The sequence below is a fragment of the Thalassophryne amazonica genome, chromosome 1 (genome assembly GCF_902500255.1).
Source record: "Thalassophryne amazonica chromosome 1, fThaAma1.1, whole genome shotgun sequence".
Taxonomy (NCBI): domain Eukaryota; kingdom Metazoa; phylum Chordata; class Actinopteri; order Batrachoidiformes; family Batrachoididae; genus Thalassophryne; species Thalassophryne amazonica.
This window is the reverse complement of record NC_047103.1, coordinates 142,822,059-142,847,882: the sequence shown is the minus strand read 5'-3', so window position 1 is coordinate 142,847,882 and position 25,824 is coordinate 142,822,059. Positions and strand designations below refer to the sequence as shown.

General features: G+C 39.8%; 1 protein-coding gene across 2 annotated transcripts; it reads left to right on the top strand.

Moving 5' to 3' along the window:
* Positions 1–2,236: 2,236 nt before the first annotated feature.
* On the top strand, positions 2,237–7,086 carry LOC117515012 (SLIT and NTRK-like protein 5). Of its 2 annotated transcripts, none has more exons than XM_034175570.1 (2): positions 2,237–2,409; positions 3,743–7,086. In XM_034175570.1, the coding sequence occupies exon 2, from the start codon at positions 3,859–3,861 to the stop codon at positions 6,421–6,423; it is 2,565 nt and encodes an 854-aa protein (XP_034031461.1). In that variant the 5' UTR covers positions 2,237–2,409; positions 3,743–3,858; the 3' UTR covers positions 6,424–7,086. The 2 variants fall into 2 exon arrangements, with proteins under 2 accessions (XP_034031461.1, XP_034031464.1); XM_034175573.1 differs by lacking the exon at positions 2,237–2,409 and adding an exon at positions 3,137–3,240.
* Positions 7,087–25,824: the final 18,738 nt, after the last annotated feature.

Sequence of the window (25,824 nt, the reverse complement as noted above, 5' to 3'; positions counted from 1 at the left end):
CCATTGTGAGCAAAGGGATTTATAATGCCCTTAAAAACACTTTCACAGGAAAACTCAAAGAATTGTGCATTTGAACATTACATTTGGAAGCCATACTTGTGTTAGTGGAGTTGACCTTTAGAAGAAGAAGAAAAAAATGTTTGGGATGGATGCACATCACAGGGCAAATTAAACCTTTTTATCTTTGATCCTGATTCCTTTGACCCCAAGTACTCAATCAAAGTTTGATATACTGTTTTACCACCAGGTAAAGCTGGCATTAGTGTGAGTTGGTTAGGGTTGAGAAACAGGGTTATTTGCTTAAATAGTCTATTTTTGGTTTTCCAGAAGAATCCCATCTTTCCAGAAGGAGCGCTCTTTGCAAGTTCGTCCACAGCTGCTTTCCAAACATGGATCGGTACATCCCCACAGGACAGACTGCACTCCTCCACCACCCCCTTCCTGTTAATATGATTACACAGCCTAGAACTTTAGGATAATTCAAAGCATCTCCACAGCTAATTCTGGCGACGCGGCCCGGGTGCCACATCGACTTATAGCTGCTCCCTGCATGCTAAAGAGAGCATAAGAGTTGACTTATTACCACACAATACTGACTAAGTGGGAAATCTCTTTGGACATGGCGGCCCACCATATGCTCGATTTAATTTGATTTTCCATCCAGGCTTTAGCGAAAGTTTCCACAGCGAGAGAGGCCGAGAGGGCAGCTGAAGCTTGTGCTTGATTTATGCTTTCAACCAGGGGCCAATAAGCCCTGATTTGGTAGAATAGAGCACTTAGGCTTTCAGCACAAAATAGATTAAGCCTAATCCAGAACTATAGGCAATGCTTTCAATGCAGATCTCTTGTAAATATGCATTTTGTGGGAGTGGAAGCTTAATCCGCAAGTTCTAAACCATGCTTAAACAGACATAAGGTGCACATTTGAACACTTATTTGACCATAATAGCCCGAGTTTGCATCATCAGCGCCAGCCTGCAGGCACTGATGGAATTAGTAATCATCTTTTTTCCGTTTTTTTTCTGTTTTTTTTTTCAGAATCATAAAATTGAGCAGGTATTTGGGTTGTTGTTGTTTGACTGGGATGAGTGAACACACTTGATTTTGCTGTATTTGAGGATTTGGCTCATGTTTGCAGGCTGAATAATGAAAAGATGCGATGGATGCACATCCGTGCCAATCACATCTTCCCTGCTGCATTATCATCATAAAAAGCAACAACCAAAAGGATAAAATTTCAGTGATGCGCAGTGTGAATTTTGAACAAAACACTTGGGCTGGAGTTGAAGCTCAGACTGTCAAATGCTGCTTCTGAATTAACCTGCAACCTCCATCCTGCCAAGCTACTTTTGTCATCATTCTACTGCCCTCTACGGGTCTTCATCCTCCCTTTTTGTACCCCCCACCCCATGCACATCACCATATCCCCTTCAAGAGAGCGCGCATGATGCTGCTTTTCATTGCCTTGTCTTGACAGTCACAAGATTATTTATTAATTAATTTATTTATTTTGTGGGGAGGGGAGAGTGAGCACGCAAGTCGATTGGATTTATCCTTTTTTTTTCTTTCTTTCCCAAACGATTTCTGCTGTTGGAACCGTCGCCATAGGGATGCGCTACACCAGCCGACATCAAGTTCCACTAGTTGAAACGTCGGTGGGAAGATAGCAGCTGCGTGTGCGCGTCCCGGGGACATCATGCCATGACCATTGCGGGACCAGTGCTGTCGGGGGATTCTTCGTTAATTCTGCAAAGGAAGAGGAGCGCATCCAGCGGATTTTTTTTTTTTTTTTTTTTTTTTTTGGGATGATCGGCAGCTGAAAAAGCAACAGAGCAGCAGATCTGGACATAAACTGATACAAGCTGCACCGCTGCTGGTTAGCAGACGAGGAGGGGATTCGATTCGTGCGCCTCTTCGTCAGTGCGCATGGATGAAAGTCACGGTTAAAATGCATGCGGCATCCAACGTCTGATTTGAGGATTACTGCGTCTTTTTTTCTTTCTTCTTTCTTTCTTTCTTTTTTTTTTTTTTTTTTTTTTTGGTCATGTTTGAACTTTTGGTTTCGGGATGGTCTTTTATTTTTATTTATTTTTATTTTTTTCCAGAAGATCTATGCGCGTATGTCAGAACGTGCGCACCCTCTTTATGGAGCTAAACGCCAGAGAGACTTGACTTTAGGGCTGCTTTTTTTTTTTTTTTTTTTTTTTTTCAGGTCGACACACACGCACCCCCCCCCCCCCCCCCCAAAAAAAAAAAAAAAAAACGGAGAAAAAAGGAGGGATAGTGAGATCCATGTTTTCACGAAGATCGGACGAAACAGAAGAGACATGCGTGATTTATTTTTGCTTTTTTGTTGTTGCAATTCATTTTTTGTCGGGATGCTTCGGCGTTGACCGGAGGATCTGTACGGTAAGAGGACAAAAAGATGCCTTGTGTTTCTGCTGCCGTTTTATGCGCTGAGCTTTGACGGGGAGCTGTCCGTGGTGCTGAAAAATCTTTTCTGCGCTACGTTGAAGTTGATCCGGATTCATGATGTGCGGAGAGAGGAGAGAGAGAGAAAGGGAGGAAAAAAGCGTGTGCAAATCGTGCATTTTGTGCATTACAACACACACACACAACACCACAGTCTCACCACAAGTTGTGCACGTGCACGCGCCAGGGTGTCACGATGATGATGATGATGATGATGATGCGCCTCCAGAAGCGGCGCAACAACCGCGCGTCGCTGCGCGTAGGGGAAAAAAAAAAAGAAGAAAAGACACCGAGACCCGCGATGTGCCCGCGCACGATCACGCGCTTTGGTCGGACGGAGAAGGAGCCGCATCCGTAATTCCTATGCAAAACATGTGATTACATCAACACACATTAAATTCATTAAATTCGATCCAAAGCAATCAACTCCTCTTATTTCTTTTCTTTTTTTTCTTCCCTCCCCACCCGTGGGCAGAAGAAAGAGGCTTGAGACTGTCGCCTTCTTCCTTCGATCAATTTCGATCCCAGGCCGGATTTTTGTTTCATTTTCCTTTCGTTTTTTTTTTTTCTTTTTTTATTCTTTTTGAGGTGGACATAGGCTGCTTCTTTCTGTCGCTCCGTTTTTCTCTGCAGACATTTTAAGGCGCACCGGATACCAAACGCGGAGAGAGAGAGAGACATCTCCTTGGACAGATGTGCAGATAAGAAAAGGGATCTGACAGTTTTTATTATTATTGTTTTTATTTGTTTTTTTTTTCGGATATGCGGGGTGAGTGAGGAATCTGCATGCTTTCACCTGAATTCTATGTTGATTTGGATCTTGTGGGGACAGGGGGTGGTGGTGGTATTGGGGGGGGGGGGGGGGGGGGTGTTACTGAATTAGTAAATTCCCGGATCTCTCAGTCTGTGCAGGGATGGCAAAACGTTGTTTTTTTTTTTTTGTTTTTTTTCTCCTTCCTTTTTCTTCTTCTTGTACCGAGATGGATTGGGAGCAATCTGAAATGCGCAGTACTTGTCTACTGTGGCTGTCTGGGGTGTTGACTTGATTTTATTACCGTGAAAGTGTAAAAAAAAAGAAAAAAGAAAAAAATCTATATATATTAATTCTAATCTGTGCCTCCTGATAAACAACATATCACATCTGCATAATGGGCAAACACAGGCTTGTTTGTCTCATTATTCTTCTTAAGTCAGCATGTGTTGTGCAAACACGTCACACGTGTCTTTATGTGCATAAACCCGATCCCATCCTGTTCTTTTCCCTCCGTAGATGACACCTCATACTGGTACCGCGCTTGAGTGAGCTGGGGCATCCTCTCCCAGGAAAATGCATACCTGGACCCTAAAATAATCCTGCTGATTGCATCATCTCTGAGGCTGGCTGAGATGTATGACAATTATGGGGAGATCTGCCGAAACCTTTGCACGTGCGAGGAGAAAGAAGGGATCCTGATGGTGAGCTGCGAGAACAGAGGGATCATCAGGCTGACAGAGATCAGCCCGGTCCACTTTTCTATGTATCACCTCCTGCTGACAGGGAACCTCCTGAAGAAGCTGTCGGTCAACGACTTCATCAACTACACCGGGGTGACCATCCTCCACTTGGGAAACAATGACATCTCTGAGGTGGAGTCGGGTGCCTTCAACGGACTCCAGGGATTAAAAAGGTTGCACCTGAACAACAACAAGATTGAAGTTCTTCGGGATGACACCTTTGCAGGACTGGAGGCTTTGGAATACCTACAGATTGATTATAACTACATCTCCAATATAGAGCCCAATGCATTGAGCAAGCTACACCAACTGACAGTTATGATTTTGAATGACAACCTGCTCTCGGCTCTGCCTCCAAATATCTTCCGGAGTGTTCCCCTTACGCACCTGGACTTGAGGGGGAACCGATTAAAAATGTTTCCCTACATCGGCCTCCTAGAGCACATGAACAAAGTTGTGGAATTACAACTGGAGGAAAATCCTTGGAATTGCTCCTGTGAGCTCATTGCTCTGAAAGCGTGGCTGGAGAGTATTGCCTACACAGCTCTTGTGGGAGAAGTGGTGTGCGAGACACCATTCAGGCTCCACGGTAGGGACTTGGATGAGGTGTCCAAGCAGGAACTCTGCCCTCGAAGACCCTTAGATGACACAGTGAGGCCTGCACTCCCTAGCAGCACCAGTGGATACTATCAAACCACACCTGCTGTCACCACCTCTGCCACCTCATCTGCAGTGTTTAGGTCCTCCTCTAGGCCTACCAAGGGCACACGGCAATTTAACAGAACTAGGTTAAAGCCCACTTCCCGAATACCAGGTGGCAGCCCATACAACTATGGCCCCATCATTGCTTTTCAGACCAAATCCCCTGTGCCTTTGGACTGTCCCACTGCCTGCACATGCAACCTGCAGATATCTGAAATTGGGCTAAATGTCAACTGCCAAGAGAGAAAGATAGAGAGCATCTCTGATCTAAAACCCAAGCCATACAATCCTAAAAAAATGTATCTTACTGGAAATTACATCCCTGTGGTACGGCGATCAGATTTTGTCGATGCTACAGGATTGGATTTGTTGCACCTGGGAAACAACAGGATAACTTTGATTCATGACAAAGCATTTGGGGATTTAACCAACCTGCGTAGGCTGTATTTAAATGGTAATCTCATGGACAAGCTTACAGGCGAAATGTTTTTTGGTTTGCAAAATTTACAGTATCTTTATTTAGAGTATAACAAAATCAAAGAGATTGAGGCAGGAACTTTCCGCTACCTTACTCATCTCCAGCTACTTTTCCTCAACAACAACCTTCTGAAAACCTTACCTGGGGGCATTTTTTCCAGCCTCTCGCTGTCTAGGCTTAATCTGCGCAACAACCAATTCCAAAACCTGCCCGTGAGCGGTGTTTTAGACGAGTTGAAGCTCTTAGTGCAGATAGATTTGTTCGAGAACCCGTGGGACTGCTCTTGCGACATAGTTGGGATGAAGATTTGGCTCGAGCAGCTCAGCGCTGGCACCGTGGTTAATGAGGTGGTGTGCGAGACTCCGAAACGCCACACTGGAATGGATCTGCACTCGATCCAGTCCGAGCAGCTTTGTCCGGATTACTCTGATGTTTATATCTCACCGGCTCCCCCTACGGATGAGCCCAAGGATGACAAGGTTACAACCACAGAGTTGCCACAGAAGTACAACACCCATAGTAGTGCCGTGCCCCTCTCCGTCCTCATCCTCAGCCTCCTGCTTGTTTTCATCATGTCTGTCTTTGTGGCTGCAGGTCTATTTGTGGTTGTAATGAAACGGCGCAAAAAGTCACAGAGCGACCGCACGAGCACCAACAACTCAGACGTCAGCTCCTTTAACTTGCAGTACAGCCTCTACAGCAACCGCTCTGGACCCAAAGTCAAAGCCCCTGCCAGCCATGTCTACGAGTATATCCCACACCCTATGGGTCACATGTGCAAAAACCCCATTTACAGGTCAAGAGAAGGCAATGCTGTGGAGGATTATCGAGACCTCCATGAGCTTAAGGTCACCTACAGGAGTACGCCGGAGGAAGAACGAGATAGCAGTACGATGAGGAGCCCTTCTTACAGCATTAGCACCATCGAGCCACGTGAAAACCCCTCACCTGTCCAAGATGCAGATCATTTCTTCAGAGGCATCCTGGAGCCAGATAAGCAGTCCCCCCATCAGTCCATCCCCTCCATCCCAGCAGGCACCAATTTAGAGTATAAATACACGGGACCCGTGGCATACACGTACAACCCAAATTTTGATGTCAGACGTCAGTTCTTGCACCCAGAGAGGATAAGAGAAACGGTGCTGTACGGCACGGCACCCAGTACTGTTTACGTCGAGCCCAACAGAAACGAATATCTGGAGCTTAAAGCTAAACTGCAGTCTGAGCCCGATTACCTCGAAGTTCTTGAGAAACAGACCACCTTTAGCCAATTCTGAGCAGCAGAACTATTAAACACCCCCAACCCTTTCCCTGAATCAGCGGCTCAGTTGTTCGGGTGCCTTGGCACAGTACAAACAAGCAAAAGCAGTAAAACAAACAGACAAACAAAGAAATAATTCAATCAAGCGGGGTGTGCCGAACAATCTCGTTCTTATTTCTGAAACATTACATGGCAAGAATGGATACAGCTTTCATGGATGAACAAAATTACTTAACTGATGATGCAAAATCTATTTTTCTACATGGTGGAGATTGAATAATAAACACAAAAATGTACAGGTAAATCTTACCCAACTTCATTTTCAGGAATATAACCATACATAAGGTATATTGTGAATCAGAGGAAGAATAAACAAATGTTTATAAGGTCACTTCTGGACAAAAAAAACAAACAAAAACAAAACAAAAAAACAACTGTACAGCAGATCATCAAAACTGTGTAGGACTATTTTCTGCTGTAGTCTGTAAGTACGTATTTATTGATATAATCTGCCATGTCTTTTCAAAACTTTTGATTCTCCATCAGAATTACCTGTGTCATCACACACCATCATCCTCTGGAAAGGCTTATGTTTGTACTTTCATTTACTGTTGCTCTTGCATTGTAAAAGTGGCTTCCTTTCTCTTTTTTTAAGAAAAAAATGGCACACCCCCCCACCCAAACATTCAAAAACGACTCCGTCATTTGAAGAAGATGAAGAGAAAAAGGTGTCTTTGTATGCTTTCTGCACTTTTTTTTGAATTGGAAGGTAACATAACCTTCATGAATTCTCATAAAAGGAGATTATTATTATATTAAAATGAATATGGGTATTCATTCTTAATATGTAGAATTGATATGTTATCAAAGCAAAAATACAGAAATGATATTTCAAGTATTCATTATGTTGTGTAATACTGATATTTTATTCAATGTAACACCTATTTTTATACAAGTATTCAAAAATTCTTTATCCCAATTTTTGTTTGATTGCTTTGCATCAATTGCACTATATTGACCAATCTATGTTACTGTCATCAAATAAACATGATGTCAGGTTCATACAGTGTGCATACAAGGAAGCCAAGGCTGTTTTTAATGATGGATTTGAGCTGATTTAAAATGCAAACTTTGGAACGTGTCTGTAAAAACGTGTCAGAGCTTCAAAGTATTAAAGGGGTCATAATGCATACCGTTGCACAAAACTAAAATAGATCACCTGGTGTCTTGAACATAGATACCAATTTAGTAATGAGCAATACAACATTGACAATGTACGACAGAGTTTTAGGGCCACATAGAATTTCTTTTTTTTTTTTTTTTTTGGACTTCGAGAATAAAGTCACAATATTACAAGAAAAAAGGCGTAATATTACAAGAAAAAAAGTTGTAATATTATGAGAATAAAGTCTTAATTTTACGAGAAAAAACTCGGAATATTACAAGAAAAAAGTCGAAATATTATATTATGACTTTTATTCTCATAAAATTACGAATTTATTCTCGTAATATTATGACTTTAGTCTTGTAAAATTACGACTTTATTCTCGTAATATTATGACTTTATTCTCAAAGTCTAAAAAAAAAGAAATTCAATGTGGCCCTAAAACACCACCGTAACGAGGCAGTGCATCCTGCAAATTTAAAAAAATGCATAATAAGAAATTATTTAACAGTTGTCACAGATGTCTAAAATGTACAGTGGCTGAGATGAGAAACAGCACTTTCAAATTAAGGCAACACCTGCTAATGCACAAAACAGTTACCAATACAAAGAAAACAATTTTATCAATCAAACAACAGGTAAAAAAATGTCAGAGATTAAAAAAAATGCACAGATGCAGTGCAAATATCCATGGCACAAAAGAAGTACCAACAACAAAAATAGGTTTTTGCCAGGAAGACTTTTATTCTTAAGTGAGCTATATTAATGTGTTTTAATATTTTATTTGCAATGCATTGAACAGTCTGGTTTTGTGTTTGTGTGTGTGTTTGTGGAGGGGGGGCACTCTTAAATAACACAAAAAACATTTTAATTTTGGCATGAGGTGTGTTTTTTGTCTTAGGTGATTTGAAAAAGCCTTTTTTTTTCAGAAAAGTGGACTGGAAAGACCTTTGTCATTATGACAGGTTGCATGATGTCCAGAAAGTATTACATGACATTCTTAAATACACAACACAGTACATGTGGACGATGTAAGAGACTAAGAGCTTTACGAAATGACATCTCCACAATATTAAATAAAAAAAGAAATGGTAATATTTAGTGGTACTTAAACTTACATCGGCTTGTTAGAAAGAAATTTCTCGCAGAAGAAAAACATTTTTCGCATTTCCATTGAATTCAATAATTCAATGGAAATGCTGTCATTTTGCAAAACTTTTTCTCAACATTCTGAAAATATCACAGTGCTTTTGTCAGATCTGTAATAGAAACCCATGTTGTGTTTTTGAGTGTGTGATGTGAATTTGAGACAGTCACTTTATCAAATTAAATTGTGACATGAGCTATATGTTATATTTTCTCTCTTGCATTTGCAAAAAAAATAATGAATTTAAGAAAAATCCCCAATTCCCAAGACATTTTTGATGCTACTGTCTCTTGTAGAACTGAAGCAAGTGTATCAAGGCGAAGTCCACATTGAAAAGATGTTCCCAGTATGACATGGTAGAGCCTTGGTTTAAATACAAGCAGTGTGTGTGTGTGTGCGTGTGTGTGTGTGTGGGGGGGGGGGGTTCTATATACCCAAACATTGTGGGTCTTCGGCTGCGTTGTCTATGTGGCATTTTAAAGAGAATTCCAGTGTCATATTGTCACCTTCCTAAAATAATGAGGTCATTATTTTAGGAATATGGAAAATCAAGAGACAGAACTAGCTTTCTGACAGGATAAAATTGTGTAAGGTTGTAAAATTAATGAAAGCTTAAATATAGAAAAATAAAAAAATTATATAACATAAACAACACATCAGGATCTGATGTCCTCTGTCCTACCAGGTTTTGGTTTGTGGATGTTGGTTGACATGGAAAAAAAATCTGTTGGTAAACATGTTAACACACTGAAGCAAATGATCAATGAATAAATAAATAAATGTCTTCTATTATATGATCATTATGTGTCAACGTGCTGAAGTGATCCGACTGCACATCAGAAACAACATCTCAAGCCTCAGACGGAGTCAGCCAGTGAACGCTGATGATGTGCGTGTATTTTAACTGTGACTGTCAGAGGGCAATATTCCAGAATTGCCGATGCACAAAAAAAAAAATCACCTGAAGTTCTAAGCTGTGTATTGTTTAACCAAATCTTGCTTTTTTTTTTTGACATCCAAAACAATTTTTTCCTCCCAAGTTGGTATGCTCATGCAGCTTGAAATGATGGCATAAGAATGCTTAGCTAATCAGCGTTCGCTATTTATTACAAAAAAAAAATAAATAAAAATTTTCCCGTCCAGACCCACAATGTTAGATGTAGAAAAATGGGACAGTTGATTGAAACGTGCTGGTGATGGTGAGAAACTGAGTGGGGATTCAGTAATTGGGCGGGTAGTCAGGAGGATTGGTGCTACAGTCCTATTAATCCCTGCCCCCGAGCTGTTTAATAACTTTTAGGACAATTACAATGAATCCTCAACTACATTTAACTGCTAAAGGTATACAAGAGATTTTTGCACAATATGACCCCTTAATATTTTCTAACCAGTTGACAGTCCATCAGTTGAGCAGAACTGAAATTTCAGCAGCTGCAGTTGTGTGTTGGAGACAAAGCAGATGAAGATAGTTGCTTCATTCAGTGGGACAGGTAGTGCCTCAGCGAGGACTGGAATCAATAGCCTTCAATCAATGAGCATTATCTGAAGCTGTATCTGTGCAATCACGCCATGACAACTGCAACTGCATTGCTGCTTCGCAAGACAGCTGTTGGTCACTTCCACAAAATGTGGTTGAAGGGTGTGTGGAGTAGCAAAAGTGATAAAGTGATAATCTCCCATTTCTCTGATGCACGTCATTTTTTGATCTATTTGTGATTTTTTTTTTTTTTTTATGTGAGTGGTGTTTGGTTTGGAAATTGTTGAGATTTCTTTCTGTTTTGGTGCCTACTGCTTGTTTGACCCACTTAAGCCTAGTATGCAAAGCAGATCTGTAAAACATGCAGAGGGTGCACCGTGCAACCATTTTCAGCATCACTACTTAGAAACCTGGTGGTCTCTGGAGAGGATTAAAAAAGGAAAAAAAAAAAAGAAAAACTATTCCTGACTGAGAATAAAAGATTCAATTATTCAGAATTTTAATCACTCTGACAATTTCTTACAGTTACTCCCATCCCAGATGTCAGATGTACTGCAGCCAACTTTTGCATTGGTTTCAATTAGTTTCATTAAGGTGCCAGCTGCTTTTTTTTTTTTTTTCTGATTGGCTAAAAAAAGCAACAAGAAGGCAAAAATAATGCAGCCTGCTCTGGTGCCCACATTTACTCGATCTTTTCATAGAAAAAGAACAGAAGGCACCATTTGGGAGATGAGATGAGTGTAACTGAGTGTAACTGTTGACGTGTCATACATGTAACAGGGCATGTGCATCATAAACAAGACGTGTCATCGCCAGCATTCAAATCCAATCGGGCAATGTAGTAAGAAAGAAAAAAATAGGTCTTTTTGATAGCGTATTATGATTAATTGAAATACAAAAAAACCCCAAAAAAAAACAAACAAATGGATCATATTGGAAGGACACTCTCAGAGCGCATACCTCCACCAAGGCCAAACAATCCTGGAATTTTAATAGTAATGCATCAATCACAAAATGGTTGTGTGTTTGTGCCCTATTTCCCATGAAGCAACTATTTAAATAAGCAAGCTACAATAAATGTATTTATTTATTTATTTATTTTTTGTCTGTGACAGAGCGGCATCCAAATGTAGACCTTCACAAAATTTCATTTGTTGATTGTTATGGGATAAGTGTGAGTGACAGCTTTCATCAAAATGTATATTTTTACAAATCTTTTGGAAATTGATGAAAATGCTGAAAAAAATATTGTCTTTCTGCTATTCAAAATTAAGTAAAAAAAAAAAAACATCCATACCATCTGATACCAGATTTGAATTTATAATTCTTAAAAAATGTATTCAGTTTTTGTAAATATTGTCTGCGTGCTAAAACTAAATGATGATGATGATAATAATAATAATAACAATAGCAACAACAACAATAATAGAAATTTTTCATTATTAAAAAAAACTAAACTAAACAAAAAGCAACTCAGAACCAGATCACAATCTACAGTAAATTTTCTGAGGTGTGCTGCTTGTCATCTTGTTAAAAATCATTGTGATAGATACACACATTTAATTTGATCTTTTCATTTTTAATGTTAATCATTCTACAAAGCTTTCTGATGAGATTGAAATGTGCAGAATAATACAGATAATAACACTTTTCACATGGTCTCCTAATTTCCCTTTCATTTGGTTAAAATTATTTGGACAAATTCACTAAAATATAGAAAAGGCTGAGTTCATTTGATGAATGCCATTGTTAAAATGATCCAGTACCACATTGTATAATGTTTAAAAAAATGTGCAAAATAATAAAATAATAATAATAATAATGTCTTGAAGACATCAAAGTTCATGGGTCTCTCAACTTGAGCTTGATTTTGCCTGACTGAATTTGAATTTTTTTTTTATTTGAAATCAGCCTGAAATGTTTTGATCAATCTTCCGAGCAACCATGCAGCGTGGTGGATTAGCAGTTAGTACTGTTGCCTCACAGCAAGAAGGTCATGGGTTTGAATCTCACCTGTGGCCTTTGTGTGTGGTGTTTGCATGTTCACCCTGTGCTTATAACTGTCCAGGTCTCCCTTGCAAAAGAGGTGTCAATCTCAATGGGACTAACATGGTTAAATTAAATTAACAGACAATAGTAAAATCAATCAATAAATTAAATACAATTGCCTTTAGTTAACATTGCATTGGAATGAGAGTGCAATGCGTCTGCAAAATTTTGGTAATTACATCTGTCAAAATATCACATATTCAGCTCAGAAATGTCGGATTCTAATAATTCCAAGTGATAGTCAGTGAATATCTTATTTTTAGCCCTGTTTTAACACAATCATGTGCATTCATTATTTTATATATTACTTTAAAGATAACTGAAATATTGGCACAGGAGGAACATGCCTGGGTTTGTTCAGGCAGCCAGACATTTTTGTTTGCATGCAATTCATTAAGTTTTGTTGCTAATCACATTGTCCTGGTGGCCACTAATGTCACTCACTGTTGCTTTCAAAAAACCTTTGGCACATGTAATCTTTTAAATACACCAACCACTGAGGACTGGGGTGTAGAATTGCATCAAAAATTATGGTTTTCATGTCTCCAATATGGCAACAGAAAGAACTCGCCTTGACTTGTGCACAAATATAGAAAATTGGGTCCAGAATTGTCCTTTTTTTTATTATTTTTAAAATGTATTTTATGTTTTCCCCATTAGCATGTGATTGAGTTTATTTCCATGTTTACTGTATATCTTGTCTGTTGCTCACTTTCAGCAGATATGCCAGAAAATCGGTTTTAAATTTTATGCATTTGTTTGTCATACAATCTTCAACACCGAATGACTGTGAGGTCGGAAATTTAACGAAATGCTAAAATTACTGGAGGTATTTATTTAGTTAGTTAAATATTCCTGTTGTATATAGAAACCTGGTCAGAATTATTCTCACCCCAACATTTTAAAAACAAAAATTACAGTATCTTCAGAAATAACTGCGTTTTTGTGTAATCTGCATATTTAACAATGTCAAAAAACAATGCATTTATGTTGAGGAAAAAATACTGGCAGAAAAAAGGGTTCATGCCACAAATATTCAGAGAGTGCTGAATTTACAAAAAGTCATCCTTTGAGCTACAGGTATTATACATGCACATTTCTAACTCAATTAAAATGTTATGGAGTTAAAATCAGTAATTTTTGAATCACTCATGTTTCTTTGGAAAAAAAAATTAAGCTGAAGCTTTTTGTTGGTATAATAATAATAATAATAATAATTATTATTATTATTATTAGTATTATTTTTTTTTTTTTTCTTGAAGATCGAAAAAAAAATATCTTCTGCATTCCAATCAGCCATGATTGATTTTACACACGCGTGCGCACGTGCACACACACACACACACACGCACACACACACACACACACACACGCACACACACACACACACACACACACACACACACACACACACACACACACACACACACACACACACACAGGGGTGGGGGCAAGAGGATTATCATGAACTCTGTCTCCAAAATTCAGGGGTGACATTTATTCTGACCAGGAATAAACCTGATTGTTACTAGCATTGCTTTCTCGTCTTTGTCATACACTAAAAACACTTGCGTGCAGTAGCATCTGCTGTGTGTAAGTGTTTGTTAAAAATTACAGTATTTACCATATGTACTACAGTGCCAACATCCATAAAAGAAGGGCTCAAAAGGTCAAGGTCACTGGAAATATTTGCTGTTTTAATTTTTCCCTTCAATGATATTTGCTGTACATATGTTTTCTTGTCATCAAGCATGTCTTATTGCCCAGGTCCAAAACAACAATTTTTGACTTGTTAGGTCAAAGGTCAAAATCATTTGATGCTGCTTTTTCTTCCTAAAATTGTTTCATAATCAACCAGTAATTGCTTAGAGGTGAGGAGTAATGTGCTCACTATCTGGTGAACATATTTCTCTGTCTTTTATTTTAGGGGAAAATGTTTGCAATGCTCATTTTAATCATTTCTATATTTGAAAATAATATAAAGAACAATGATTTGGTTATATTTAAGAATCTGTAATTGCAGCATGATCTTCTCTAAGAAATATTTTGAGTGTGGCCCAGATGGAAATTTGCTTTTTCCATTTCCTAGGGAATCGGGTTTTAAAGGATAAAGTTCACCAATCTCTAGAGGGGTGGAGCAGTATGGTTGAGCACAATTACAAAATCACTGAATCATGCATTCCAAACAGGATTGTTATTACTGTACTATGGCGGGCCCAGCTGTGGTCCTACAGCAGCAGTGCTGATCTTCATAATGCTGTTAATCAAGCAATGGAAGTGCAAGGTCTTAAATCAATGAAAGTATTTCTGTTGGATTAGTCCATTTCCAGCCAACCAGGCTTGCATAACTCTCTATAAAGCTGTGAAACTACTTCAGTGCAAAAAAGGTAAACTTTTTCAGTGGTCAACATCTGTATTCAGCCTAAGAATTTCTGAGGTGAAATCATTTGAAATGTGTTGCCTCATATTACCCAAAGCCCCACTCGTTTGTAGCTAAACCTATTGTGCAAATCCTACATGGGGGGTGATGCAATGCAAGGTATGATGTAGTTTCAGATTGAGTTGGCATGCAAGTCTGGCTTTTTTGCTCTTGCAAGCAAAGAAGCTATGCAGAAAGTTTCTGCACCAGACACCTGATGATTTCGACGTGTGCTACCGTACTTTTTATACACATTTTCCTTTCAACCTGTTTTAGGATTAACCAGTGTGGTACGATGCAGTGCATGAAATCCGTCCAAGCTCCGTGAAGTATTGGCTCATCACTTGGCTGTTTTCACTGTACGAGTTTAAACTTGCAGGCAGATATTTTCCAACAGTGTTACTGGAAATGGCGAGCTATTTAGATATTTCTGGATTTGATTTCCTAAACATTTGCTGCAAATTGAATTACTGAGCGTGTTGGCAGGCTTTATGTGTTTATGGTAAATAAAGTCAGCTTGACTGCAACAGTCATCAACTTTTACACTTCAAAATGGCTTGCGACCATATTCCATGTGCTGTGCTTAAGACACAAAATGTCAAACATTTCTCCTTTCTTTTTTAAATATTTGATAATGCAATGGGCAACTTTATTTACAATGACTTATTTTTTTATTATTATTATACTGAGTTATTTGTAAAGTATGTGGGTATTACAACCCCATTTCCAATGAAGTTGGGACATTGTGTAAAATGTAAATAAAAACAGAATACAATGATTTGCAAATCCTCTTCAACCTATATTCAGTTAAATACATTACAAAGACAAGATATTTAATGTTCAAACTGATAAACTTTATTGTTTTTGTGCAAATATTTGCTCATTTTGAAATGGATGCCTGCAACATGTTTCAAAAAATCTGGGACAGTGGTATGTTTACCACTGTGTTACATCACCTTTCCTTCTAACAACACTCAATAAGCATTTAGGAACTGAGGACACTAATTGTTGAAGCTTTGTAGGTGGAATTCTTTCCCATTCTTGCTTGATGTACGACTAAAGTTGTTCAAGAGTCTGGAGTCTTCGTTGTGATATTTTATGCTTCATAATGCGCCACACATTTTCAATGGGCCACAGGTCTGGACTGCAGGCAGGCCAGTCAAGTACCCACACTCTTTTACTACAAAGCCACACTGTTGTAACACATACAGAATGTGGCTTGGCATTGTCTTGCTGAAATAAACAGGGACGTCCTTGAAAAAGACGTTGCTTGGATGCTTGGATGGCAGCATGTGTTGCTCCAAAACCTGGGTGTACCTTTTAGCATTGCTGGTGCCATCAGAGATGTGTAAGTTGCCCATGCCATGGGCACTAACACACCCCCATACCATCACAGATGCTGGCTTTTGAACTTTGCAGTAGTATCAATCTGGATGATCTTTTTCCTCTTTTGTCCGGAGAACACAATGTCCATGATTTCCAAAAACAATTTGAAACGTGGACTCATCAGACCAAAGCACACTTTTCCACTTTGTGTCTGACCAGCTCAGGCCCAGAGAAGGCAGCAGTGTTTCTGGATGTTGTTGATGTATGACTTTTGTTTTGCATTGTAGAGTTTTAACTTGTAGTTGTAGCGAAGAACTGTGTTAACTGACAATGGTTTTCTGAAGTGTGACTGAGCCCACATGGTAAGATCCTTTACGCAATGCTCTTGCCTGAGGGATTGAAGGTCACAGGCATTCAGTGTTGGTTTTTGGCCTTGTCGCTTACATGTAGAAAATTCTTCAGATTCTCTAAATCTTCTGATTATATGATGGACTGTAGATGATGGAATTCCTAAATTCCTTGCAATTGAATGTTGAGAAACATTGTTCTTAAACTGTTGGACCATTTTGTCACACAGTTGTTCACAAAGTGGTGATCCTTGCCCCATCTTTGCTTGTGAATGGCTGAGCCTTTTGGGGATGCTCCGTTTATACCCAATCATGACACTCACCTGTTTCCAATTAGGTGTTCTTTGAGCATTCATCAACTTTTCCAGTCTTTTGTTGCCCCATCCCAACTTTTTTGAAATGTGTTGCAGGCATCCATTTCAAAATGAGCAAATATTTGCACAAAAAACAACAAATTCTATCAGTTGGAACATTAAATATCTTGTCTTTGTGGTGTGTTCAATTGAATATAGGTTTAAGAGGATTTGCAAATCATTGTATTCTGTTTATATTTACATTTACATTTACATTTTACACAATGTCCCAACTTCATTGGAATTGGGGTTGTAATTCAGCATTGCAAATTCTTACTGACAAAAGTTATTTTACAGATGGGTTGACCAGCTGTATGAAAGCTGGTTGTATGTATGCATAATGCATAAGAATATTACAAACAAGTTAGGCTGTTGCCATCATCTGTCATTTTGTCAACAGAAATATTAATATTATGAGGCACTTGTTATGAAAAAAGATGAAAGATATACTACTACTACTACTACTATTACTACTACTAATAATAATAATGATAATAATAATAAAGGATTATTACCTGAGCACAAGGTCTGTACAGGAAATATCAGACTGGGGTGTTGTCAGTACAGACCCAATTTAACTTCAATTTAGTTAAATTTACTTCATTTGCAAAGTGCAAATCACAACAAAGCTACCTCAAGGCGATTCACACAAGTAAGGTCGAACCTTACCAACCCCCAGAGCAAGAACAGAGGCGAAAGTGGTATGAAAAAACTCCCTCTGATGATTTGAGGAAGAAACCTCAAGCAGACAAGACTCCAAGGGGTGACCCTCTGCTTTGGCTATGCTACCAACACACTTCGCTACCTCATTCACTTTGCTCGGTCTGTGTGAAAAACAAGGTCTGATATTCCCATATAGACTGAAAAAGCAAGGTTGATCAGTTGTTATTTTATATATATATATATATATATATATATATATATATATATATCCATCCATTTTCTTCCACTTTATCCGGAGTTGGGTCAGACAGGAACTTCCGGTATCACCAGAATATGAAAGCTGCTGACGGTGTTGGGCTCGTAGTCAGACCTGTTTTCTTTCTTCACCTCGCTGAAGAACTTGCTCACAGATGGTCCGGTTGTTAGCTAGTAAGCTTTCAGTCTTTGTGTGCGTGTGTGTGTGTTTTGATGCTCTTTAGATATTTTTGGAGTATGTTCATGGTATGTTCATGTCTGACTTGGTTTTTCTAAACGTGTTTTTAGCTTTCGGTTTGTAACAAATCTTATCTGCATAGTTGGGTTGGCTTGTTTTATGCTGGACGCCTTTCCTGACGCAACCCTCATTTATCCGGGCTTGGGACCAGCACTCAGAATGTACTGGCTGCACACCCCATGTGGCTGAGTTAAGTCGCAGTCGGAATGACAGACTCATTCAAGGTGGAGGTGGGATTACACCAAGGATCAGCTCTGAGTCCTTTCTTGTTTGCAGTGGTGATGGACAGGTTGACAGATGACATCAGACAGGAGTCCCCATGGACTATGATGTTTGCAGATGACATTGTGATCTGTAGTGAGAGTCAAGAGCAAGTTGAGTCTAGTCTAGAGAGGTGGAGATATGCTTTGGAGAGAAGGGGAATGAAAGCCAGTAGAAGCAAGACTGAGTACATGTGTGTGAATGGGAGGGAGCCCAGTGGAATAGTGCAGTTACAAGGAGCAGAAGTGTGAAAGTAGATGAGTTTAAATATTTGGGGTCAACTGTTCAAAGTAATGGAGAGTGTGGTAGAGAGGTGAAGAAGAGAGTGCAGGCAGGGTGGAGTGGGTGGAGAAAGGTGGCAGGAGTGATTTGTGACTGAAGAATACCAGCAAGAGTGAAGGGGAAAGTTTACAAGACGGTAGTGAGACCAGCTATGTTGTACGGTTTAGAGACGGTGGCACTAACAAAAAGAGAGGAGGCAGAGCTGGAGGTGGCAGGGCTGAAGATGTTGAGATTCTCTTTGGGAGTGACAAGAATGGACAAGATTAGGAATGAACATATCAGTGGGACGGTTTGGAGACAAAGTCAGAGAGGCGAGATTGAGATGGTTTGGACATGTGCAGAGGAGGGACCCTGGGTATATAGGGAGAAGGATGCTGAGGATGGAGCCACCAGGCAGGAGGAGAAGAGGGAGGCCAAAGAGGAGGTTCATGGATGTGCTGAGGGAGGACATGCAGGTGGTTGGTGTGACAGAGGAAGATACAAAGGACAGGGTGAGATGGAAACAGTTGATCTGCTGTGGCGACCCCTAACGGGAACAGCTGAAGGTGTGGTCGTTTTAGTTGATAGATATCCTCCTTAATATGTTGTTCGTAGACATATTTGGTATTGATTTTTGTATTTTGTTTTATTACAAAAGGCATTGTACATGTCTATGGTGAATGATGTTGGGTTTTGCAAAGCTTTGAAGTACACATCTATCACGTCTTTGTACTCTTCCATAAACTATTTTGTTCTGGTTGGATTTTGGTGGATTTCAGGTGTTGCCATTTGAGAGCCTCTGTGACAGATATGAAAATTCCTCATTTGCTTGCTATATGTAGAGATAGCTCCAGTAAGAGACTTGTTGACCTCAGCCTGCTTCCCCAGTGAGGGCCAGTGCCCTTCGTTGACACGTGTAATAAATTAAAAAAAGAAAAAAAAACACACCACTTGGGATGCGAACTTGAGCCTTTCAAAACCTCTGATCACCAGAGACTTTACCACTGAGCTATAGAGCTGTTCTTTGAAAACTGCAGGAAGCTGCCTCATGTCAGCAATGACATGGAAATATTACAAAAAAATTTAAAATCCCACACCATATAAAAACACCGCATTTATCAAGCGAACAATACAAATACGAGGGCTGTCCATAAAGTATAGGTCCTTTTTATTTTTTTCAAAAACTATATGGATTTCATTCATATGTTTTTACGTCAGACATGCTTGAACCCTCGTGCGCATGCGTGAGTTTTTCCACGCCTGTCGGTGACGTCATTCGCCTGTGAGCACTCCTTGTGGGAGGAGTCGTCCAGCCCCTTGTCGGAATTCCTTTGAGAAGTTGCTGAGAGACTGGCACTTTGTTTGATCAAAATTTTTTCTAAACCTGTGAGACACATCAAAGTGGACACGGTTCGAAAAATTAAGCTGGTTTTCGGTGAAAATTTTAATGGCTGATGAGAGATTTTGAGGTGATACTGTCGCTTTAAGGACTTCCCACGGTGCGAGACGTCGTGCAGCGCTCTCAGGCGCCATCGTCAGCCCGTTTCAAGCTGAAAACCTCCACATTTCAGGCTCTATTGATCCAGGACGTCGTGAGAGAACAGAGAAGTTTCAGAAGAAGTCGGTTTCAGCATTTTATCCAGATATTCCACTGTTAAAGGAGATTTTTTTAATGAAAGACATGCGGGCGGATTGCAGCGTCGGCTCGCAGCCGCCGCGACGCTCCGCCACAGGAAAAACACCTCCGTTGGAAGCCTTAAGGACAAGTTGGAACATGTCCAGCTGTTAAACAATTTCTCATATACTCACTCCACTGAAAGCCATCAAAAGCCGCCTGGTGTTTTTCCTGTGCCGCTGCACCGCGCCGGCTGAAACCGACTATATGCATACTAATGCATACTATTATATGCAATAATGCTAAAATCATAGCTGCCTCCAACGCCTCGTACACCTGTTGCTACAACTATTTGCCCACACCAGTGGCTGAAAGACACAGTGTGCCCTGTGAGAGCCCATTCGATACCTCTCGCGGCAGGTGTCGGCCAAATTCCAGGTGACACATACCAACATCTACACCGTTCGCTTGGCACTTAGAAAATGGGTGGCCAGTCGCGCTGTCAGCACAAAAACAGTCAGCAGACAATTACTTTCTAGCTGGCAGTGAAATTTGTCTAAGTGCTCCCACGACTGTGAAGTTGCCACGTACGTATATGGTGTGCCAGAGTGTCGGCTCCCTCCACAACACGTGTGCATGTGCTCCCCCCCCGCAAGAGAGGCATCTCTCATTTGATAACAGAGAGACACCTTGGTCTGTGTACTGAACGGACGGGGACGTGGCTGGCTGCCAGCAGCTGTTGAGACATCTCTGGTCCTGGATGTCACAGCTGCAGAACACATACCATGTTTTGACAGACATACGAGCGAACCACGAAAACATTGTTGTGATTGAATGGGACCAAATCCCACCTGTGGCCTTTCTGTGTGGAATTTGCATGTTCTCCCTGTGTTAGTGTGGGTTTTCTCCAGGTGCTCCGGTTTCCTCCCACATTTAAAGACATGCAGGTTGGTTGAATTGGAAAACTTAGAATTGTCCAGGTCTCCCTTGCAAAATAGATCTCGATCTCATTAGGACTAACCTTGTTAAATTTAAATAGGTCGAAAACAGTCTTTCAGGCCTAAACACTGCTGATAGCATAGTAGTGTCTATGTTCACAGTCACACATTTTTAAGACAAACAACATGAACCCCTAAGTGCATTTTGTTGTAAAAAAATAGATAAAAGTCATATTGTACAAAATTACCACTTTTAAACACAATGGGCCTCATGTATCAATGTTGCGCACTTGTGGCGTAAATTTACGGCGTAAACTTGAAATACACCAAAGTCACCGTGACATGTATCAAGCAGTGCGCACCTGCCCATTTCTGGCGTACGCCTGACGTGATCTTGATAAATGCGGCGGGTGGAAACGATCGTAATTATAATAAACACGCCCATAAATATTCAGACTCCGCTTCAGACACACCCTCATTTTACGACATGGAAGTCACGAAGACGGCAATGAAAAAGAACTCCACCAATCACGACGCGTGCCAATAGAGCATCAAAAGCGGCTGTCGTATCAATTGTTTTGTAGTATATAATCAATAAAGTGTTACAGTGGTCCCTCATTAATCGCTGGAGTTACGTTCTAAAAAAATAGCCCATAATACGCGAAACCGCTACGTAGTCAGCGTTATTTTTTACAATTATTATAGACGTTTTAAGGCTGTAAAACCCCTCACTACACAGTTTATACACTTTCTCAATCAGGCATGAACATTTTCTCACTTTTCTCTCAAACACACTCAAAGTTCAAACCTTAGTACGAAAATAATACCAAACTGTTTTCAGGCCCAAACATTTGTTTGAGAAATAAAAATAGAACGTTTTCCTATAAATAATTATGATGGCATTTAGAACTAACAAATTAATTTTAACGATCAACGAATGAGGACGGACACATAAGAAATTATTAATAGTGACTCATCAGTATTTCACAGATCGGGCCTCTGCGTCCTGACGCCGCGCCTTTTCCCACTCACATCTCGCTGCAGCAGGTGTTTGTTTCTGTGTGACAAACACAGTTATGAGTAGTTGTTGGCACGCTTTTCTCTTCTGGGCAACAATATTCTTATAAACAGATACGCAGAACACAGAACACTGTAAAAAAAAGGCATGCAAAATTGGACTAAATACTCCGCGAGACTCCGAGGCCACGACAGGTGAACGGCGTTATATCGAGGGACCACTGTATTCTCTTTTCACATGTCAATAATTCTTGACGTGAATATTTGCTCGCTCAATTAATAAGACACGCCTAATCTGTCAGATTTCTTTATTTTTTAAATGTATTTCTGTATTTATTTTATTGTGACAACCGAATGGAGACGACAAAACCTGGCTGCAGCACGGGCGAATTAAGGGAATGATGAAACTACAGTTGTTATTATCAATTTCATAGTCTAAAACGATCACACCACATGAAGTTAAGCTCAGCGCTGCTCTGGCTCCAGGCTTGAAGTCTGGAGAAAAAGGCGAGCAGCGCTTTCCTTCCTGTCAGTGCTGTGGCCACGGATCGTGCTCCATAACAATCCAACAAAGGCGGGATTTGTATTGATTATTATGTAGTATAATCAGGAAAGTGTTATTTATGTAACATATGCATTGATTTGTATAATGGCACTGTTTATCATGTTATCATCACTGTTTATGATTCCAGTGCTGGTTCATTTTGGTGTATAATTTACACCACCTCTCCACCTGGTGTATATTTTCAGTGCAGCGTACGCCAACGACCACATTGATAAATGCCAAGTAGCGCAGCCGTTTTGGCGTACACCCCATATACGCTCAAATATTGCCGTACGCAACGTTGATACATGAGGCCCGATATAACTTTCTCTTTTTTACAAACTAGGTAATAGCACCTGTGTATATAAAGAAAGTAATGGCAAGAGGAATCCAATCTTTGACCCCAGTGAACTTGACCTTCACTCAAATGCTTGTAGTCAGGCTGATCTTGCAAAGGCAAATCTGTAATCCCGGTAAATGTGTGCCACATTTGATCCAAATCAGGTTGAAAATCAAATTACTTGACTTTGACCTTTGCCACAATGTCAGGTTAAACCATCACTGATGTATTAAGTTTGGTGAAATCTTCAAAAGGATATGTCGGAAGGAGTCGGGCAGCAAACAGAGAGGCAAGCATGACCTTTAGCCAAGTGACTGACCTTTGGAAAATTTGACCTTGCTGGGCAATTCTACAACCCACCTCCATATGTGTGCCAGGTTTAGTGCAAATCAGTGTGAAAAATGTTGTTTTTGATATTTGAGCCCTAATGACTTTGTCCCCAGTGACTGACTTTAAATGTGTGCTAAATGTGGTTGACATCATCATGAGAATCTAATTTTTTTTAGCCTTTGACGCCAAAGACCTGAACCTTTGCCAAAATAAACCCTTCAGGGCAATGGTAGGATTGACTTTCATCCAAGTTTGGTGAAAACTGGACAAAGGACCTAGGTCCGAGGAGAAAAGTGGAACAAACACAGACTGAAAAATGTCCATCAAATTAGTATGATGCATATTGATTTCAAAACATCTACTTCTCAATGTAATCGAATTGTAATAAAAAAGGCAGCATTGGCTTGCAATTTAAAAAGTAGTACAGTCCAGTGCCATCACCATCATACTGGTGTCCATTTTGCCATGTGGACATCTTGAGATGTGATTATGTTGGGTATGCTGTATTTTGTTTTAAATAATTTCTGGGTGTTACCTCCCAACTCCATACTAATTTTGTATAATGGCATATCCTCTTATAAATCTGTGTGTTTGAGACATGCTGGAACTTTTGTTGTGGCATATGGCCACCTTTCTGGAACTGGCTCTGATGACTCTATATATGTGTCAACCCTCCTGATGTGACAAATATCGACCATCTGGAACACAAAGAAAGCAGTTACATTTTACACTTTATGTCCCCACGCTTGGATTTTACCACCCAAAGTGCCGCCAATATGTGTAAATGATAATTAGGTTAATATGTAGCCACCCTCTGCCTACAGAGGCAGATAGAGGGGGCGGACATTTTCCATATGCTTGAGTATTGCTTCACCAACCCCCCGCTGGAGATGCCTCTTCCTCTGTGCTGCCTGACTGCAACTCGGTGGTCGTTGTGATGATGTGAGCAATTGAGTTCAAGGAGATCTGGGTAATTGAGAGGGCAGGGATGGCGTCTGACAGGCACCGATGGCTCCAATGATTACTTTAATCAGAGTGGTTAATGGAATTCCTTCAGGCATGCATGAATGCTCAAATGTTCATCAGCACTCAACCGATTTTCATCTCTTCTCCTCCTTCCTCTCAATGCAATAATTACAGATCAGGTTTCTTCCCTTTTTTCAGTACCATAAAGTTGTGTATTTGATTAATTGGTAGCATGTATACTATGCATTTGATTTTGTTGTTGAAAAAAATTATATATATATATATATATATATATATATATATATATATATATATATATATATATATATATATATATATATATATATATATATATAAACAAATAATGAATGTTTAAGAGTTCAATGGTACGAATATTTCATGAGGTGAAAGCTGGAACATACCATTCAACAAGGCAAAGCCGAGTTGAATGGTATGTTCCAGCTTTCACCAGCTTTCACCGAATTAAATATTCTTTCCATTGAAAGAATGTAAAAACATTCATTATTTGATTTATATAATGGCTAAAATAGATCCTTGTCATTTGATATTTTATTAATTTATAAACAACAGAAAAGGGACCTGCATTTTGGTGTTCCACTGCTGCTAAAGTCCAAATTGTGACATGTCGTCTGGTGATGCAGTGCACTGACTTCGGCCTTCCATAAAAAAAAAAAAAGATGGTGTAATTTCTCAGTCTAGCCAAAAATCACATCAGCTTTTCATCTTTTCATCTGAACAGCTCTTCATGTATCCAGATGACTTGCAGCAGAGTGGATTTTGTGTGTGTGTATGTGTGTTTTACAAGAATTAGCACCGTCAGCTCCATCAAATCGTTGTCTTGCTTGTGTCATGCTCACACAACCGGGTTGGCACTTGTGCACACGTGTACTATAAAAAAAAAAAAAGACTGTGTACATCCTTAGTGCAGCGAAAAAAAAATCACGTCCGAAATTAGTCCAGCCTTTCATTCTAACTTCCTGCTAACAGCCTCCAGACAGTGCATTGAATTTGTTTTGTGTGTGCGTGCATGCGCGCGTTTTGTGTGTGTGTGTGTGTGTGTGTGTGTGTGTGTGTGTGTGTGTGTGCAGAGTGCAATGGTACCAAATGTATGGAACCAAATTTGCACTCTAAATGGAACCAAACTGCACTCTAAATGCAATGCAACACAAATTGGTTGAATAATCCATGGCATGTGACATAAAAGCACCAATCAAATGACAAGGATCCACTCAGCTGATATATAAATAAACATATATATATATATATATATATATATATATATATATATATAAAAAGGGTGTAACAATACATGTATTTCTATTGAACCGTTTCAGTACGGGACGTTCGGTTCGGTACAGGGCTGTGCACGGGTGAGTTCGCGTGTTTACCGTAATTTCTGGACGATAGAGTGCACCTGCATATTAGCCGCACCCCCCAATTTTAAAAAGAAAAAAGAAATTGTACATAAATAAGCCGCACTTGTCTATAAGCCGCGGGTCTCCACATTGCAACATGACATATTTACACAGATGTTAGACAGAAAGCATTTTTAACTTTTAATTAAATACATTCCATAAATGCTTTTTTCCCTGAAGTGTTACACGTAAATATTGACATCATCCAGTGCATGCGCATGGTGTCCCTGCTCCACACGGACAACTGAGTAATTTTATAAATTTTCTTGA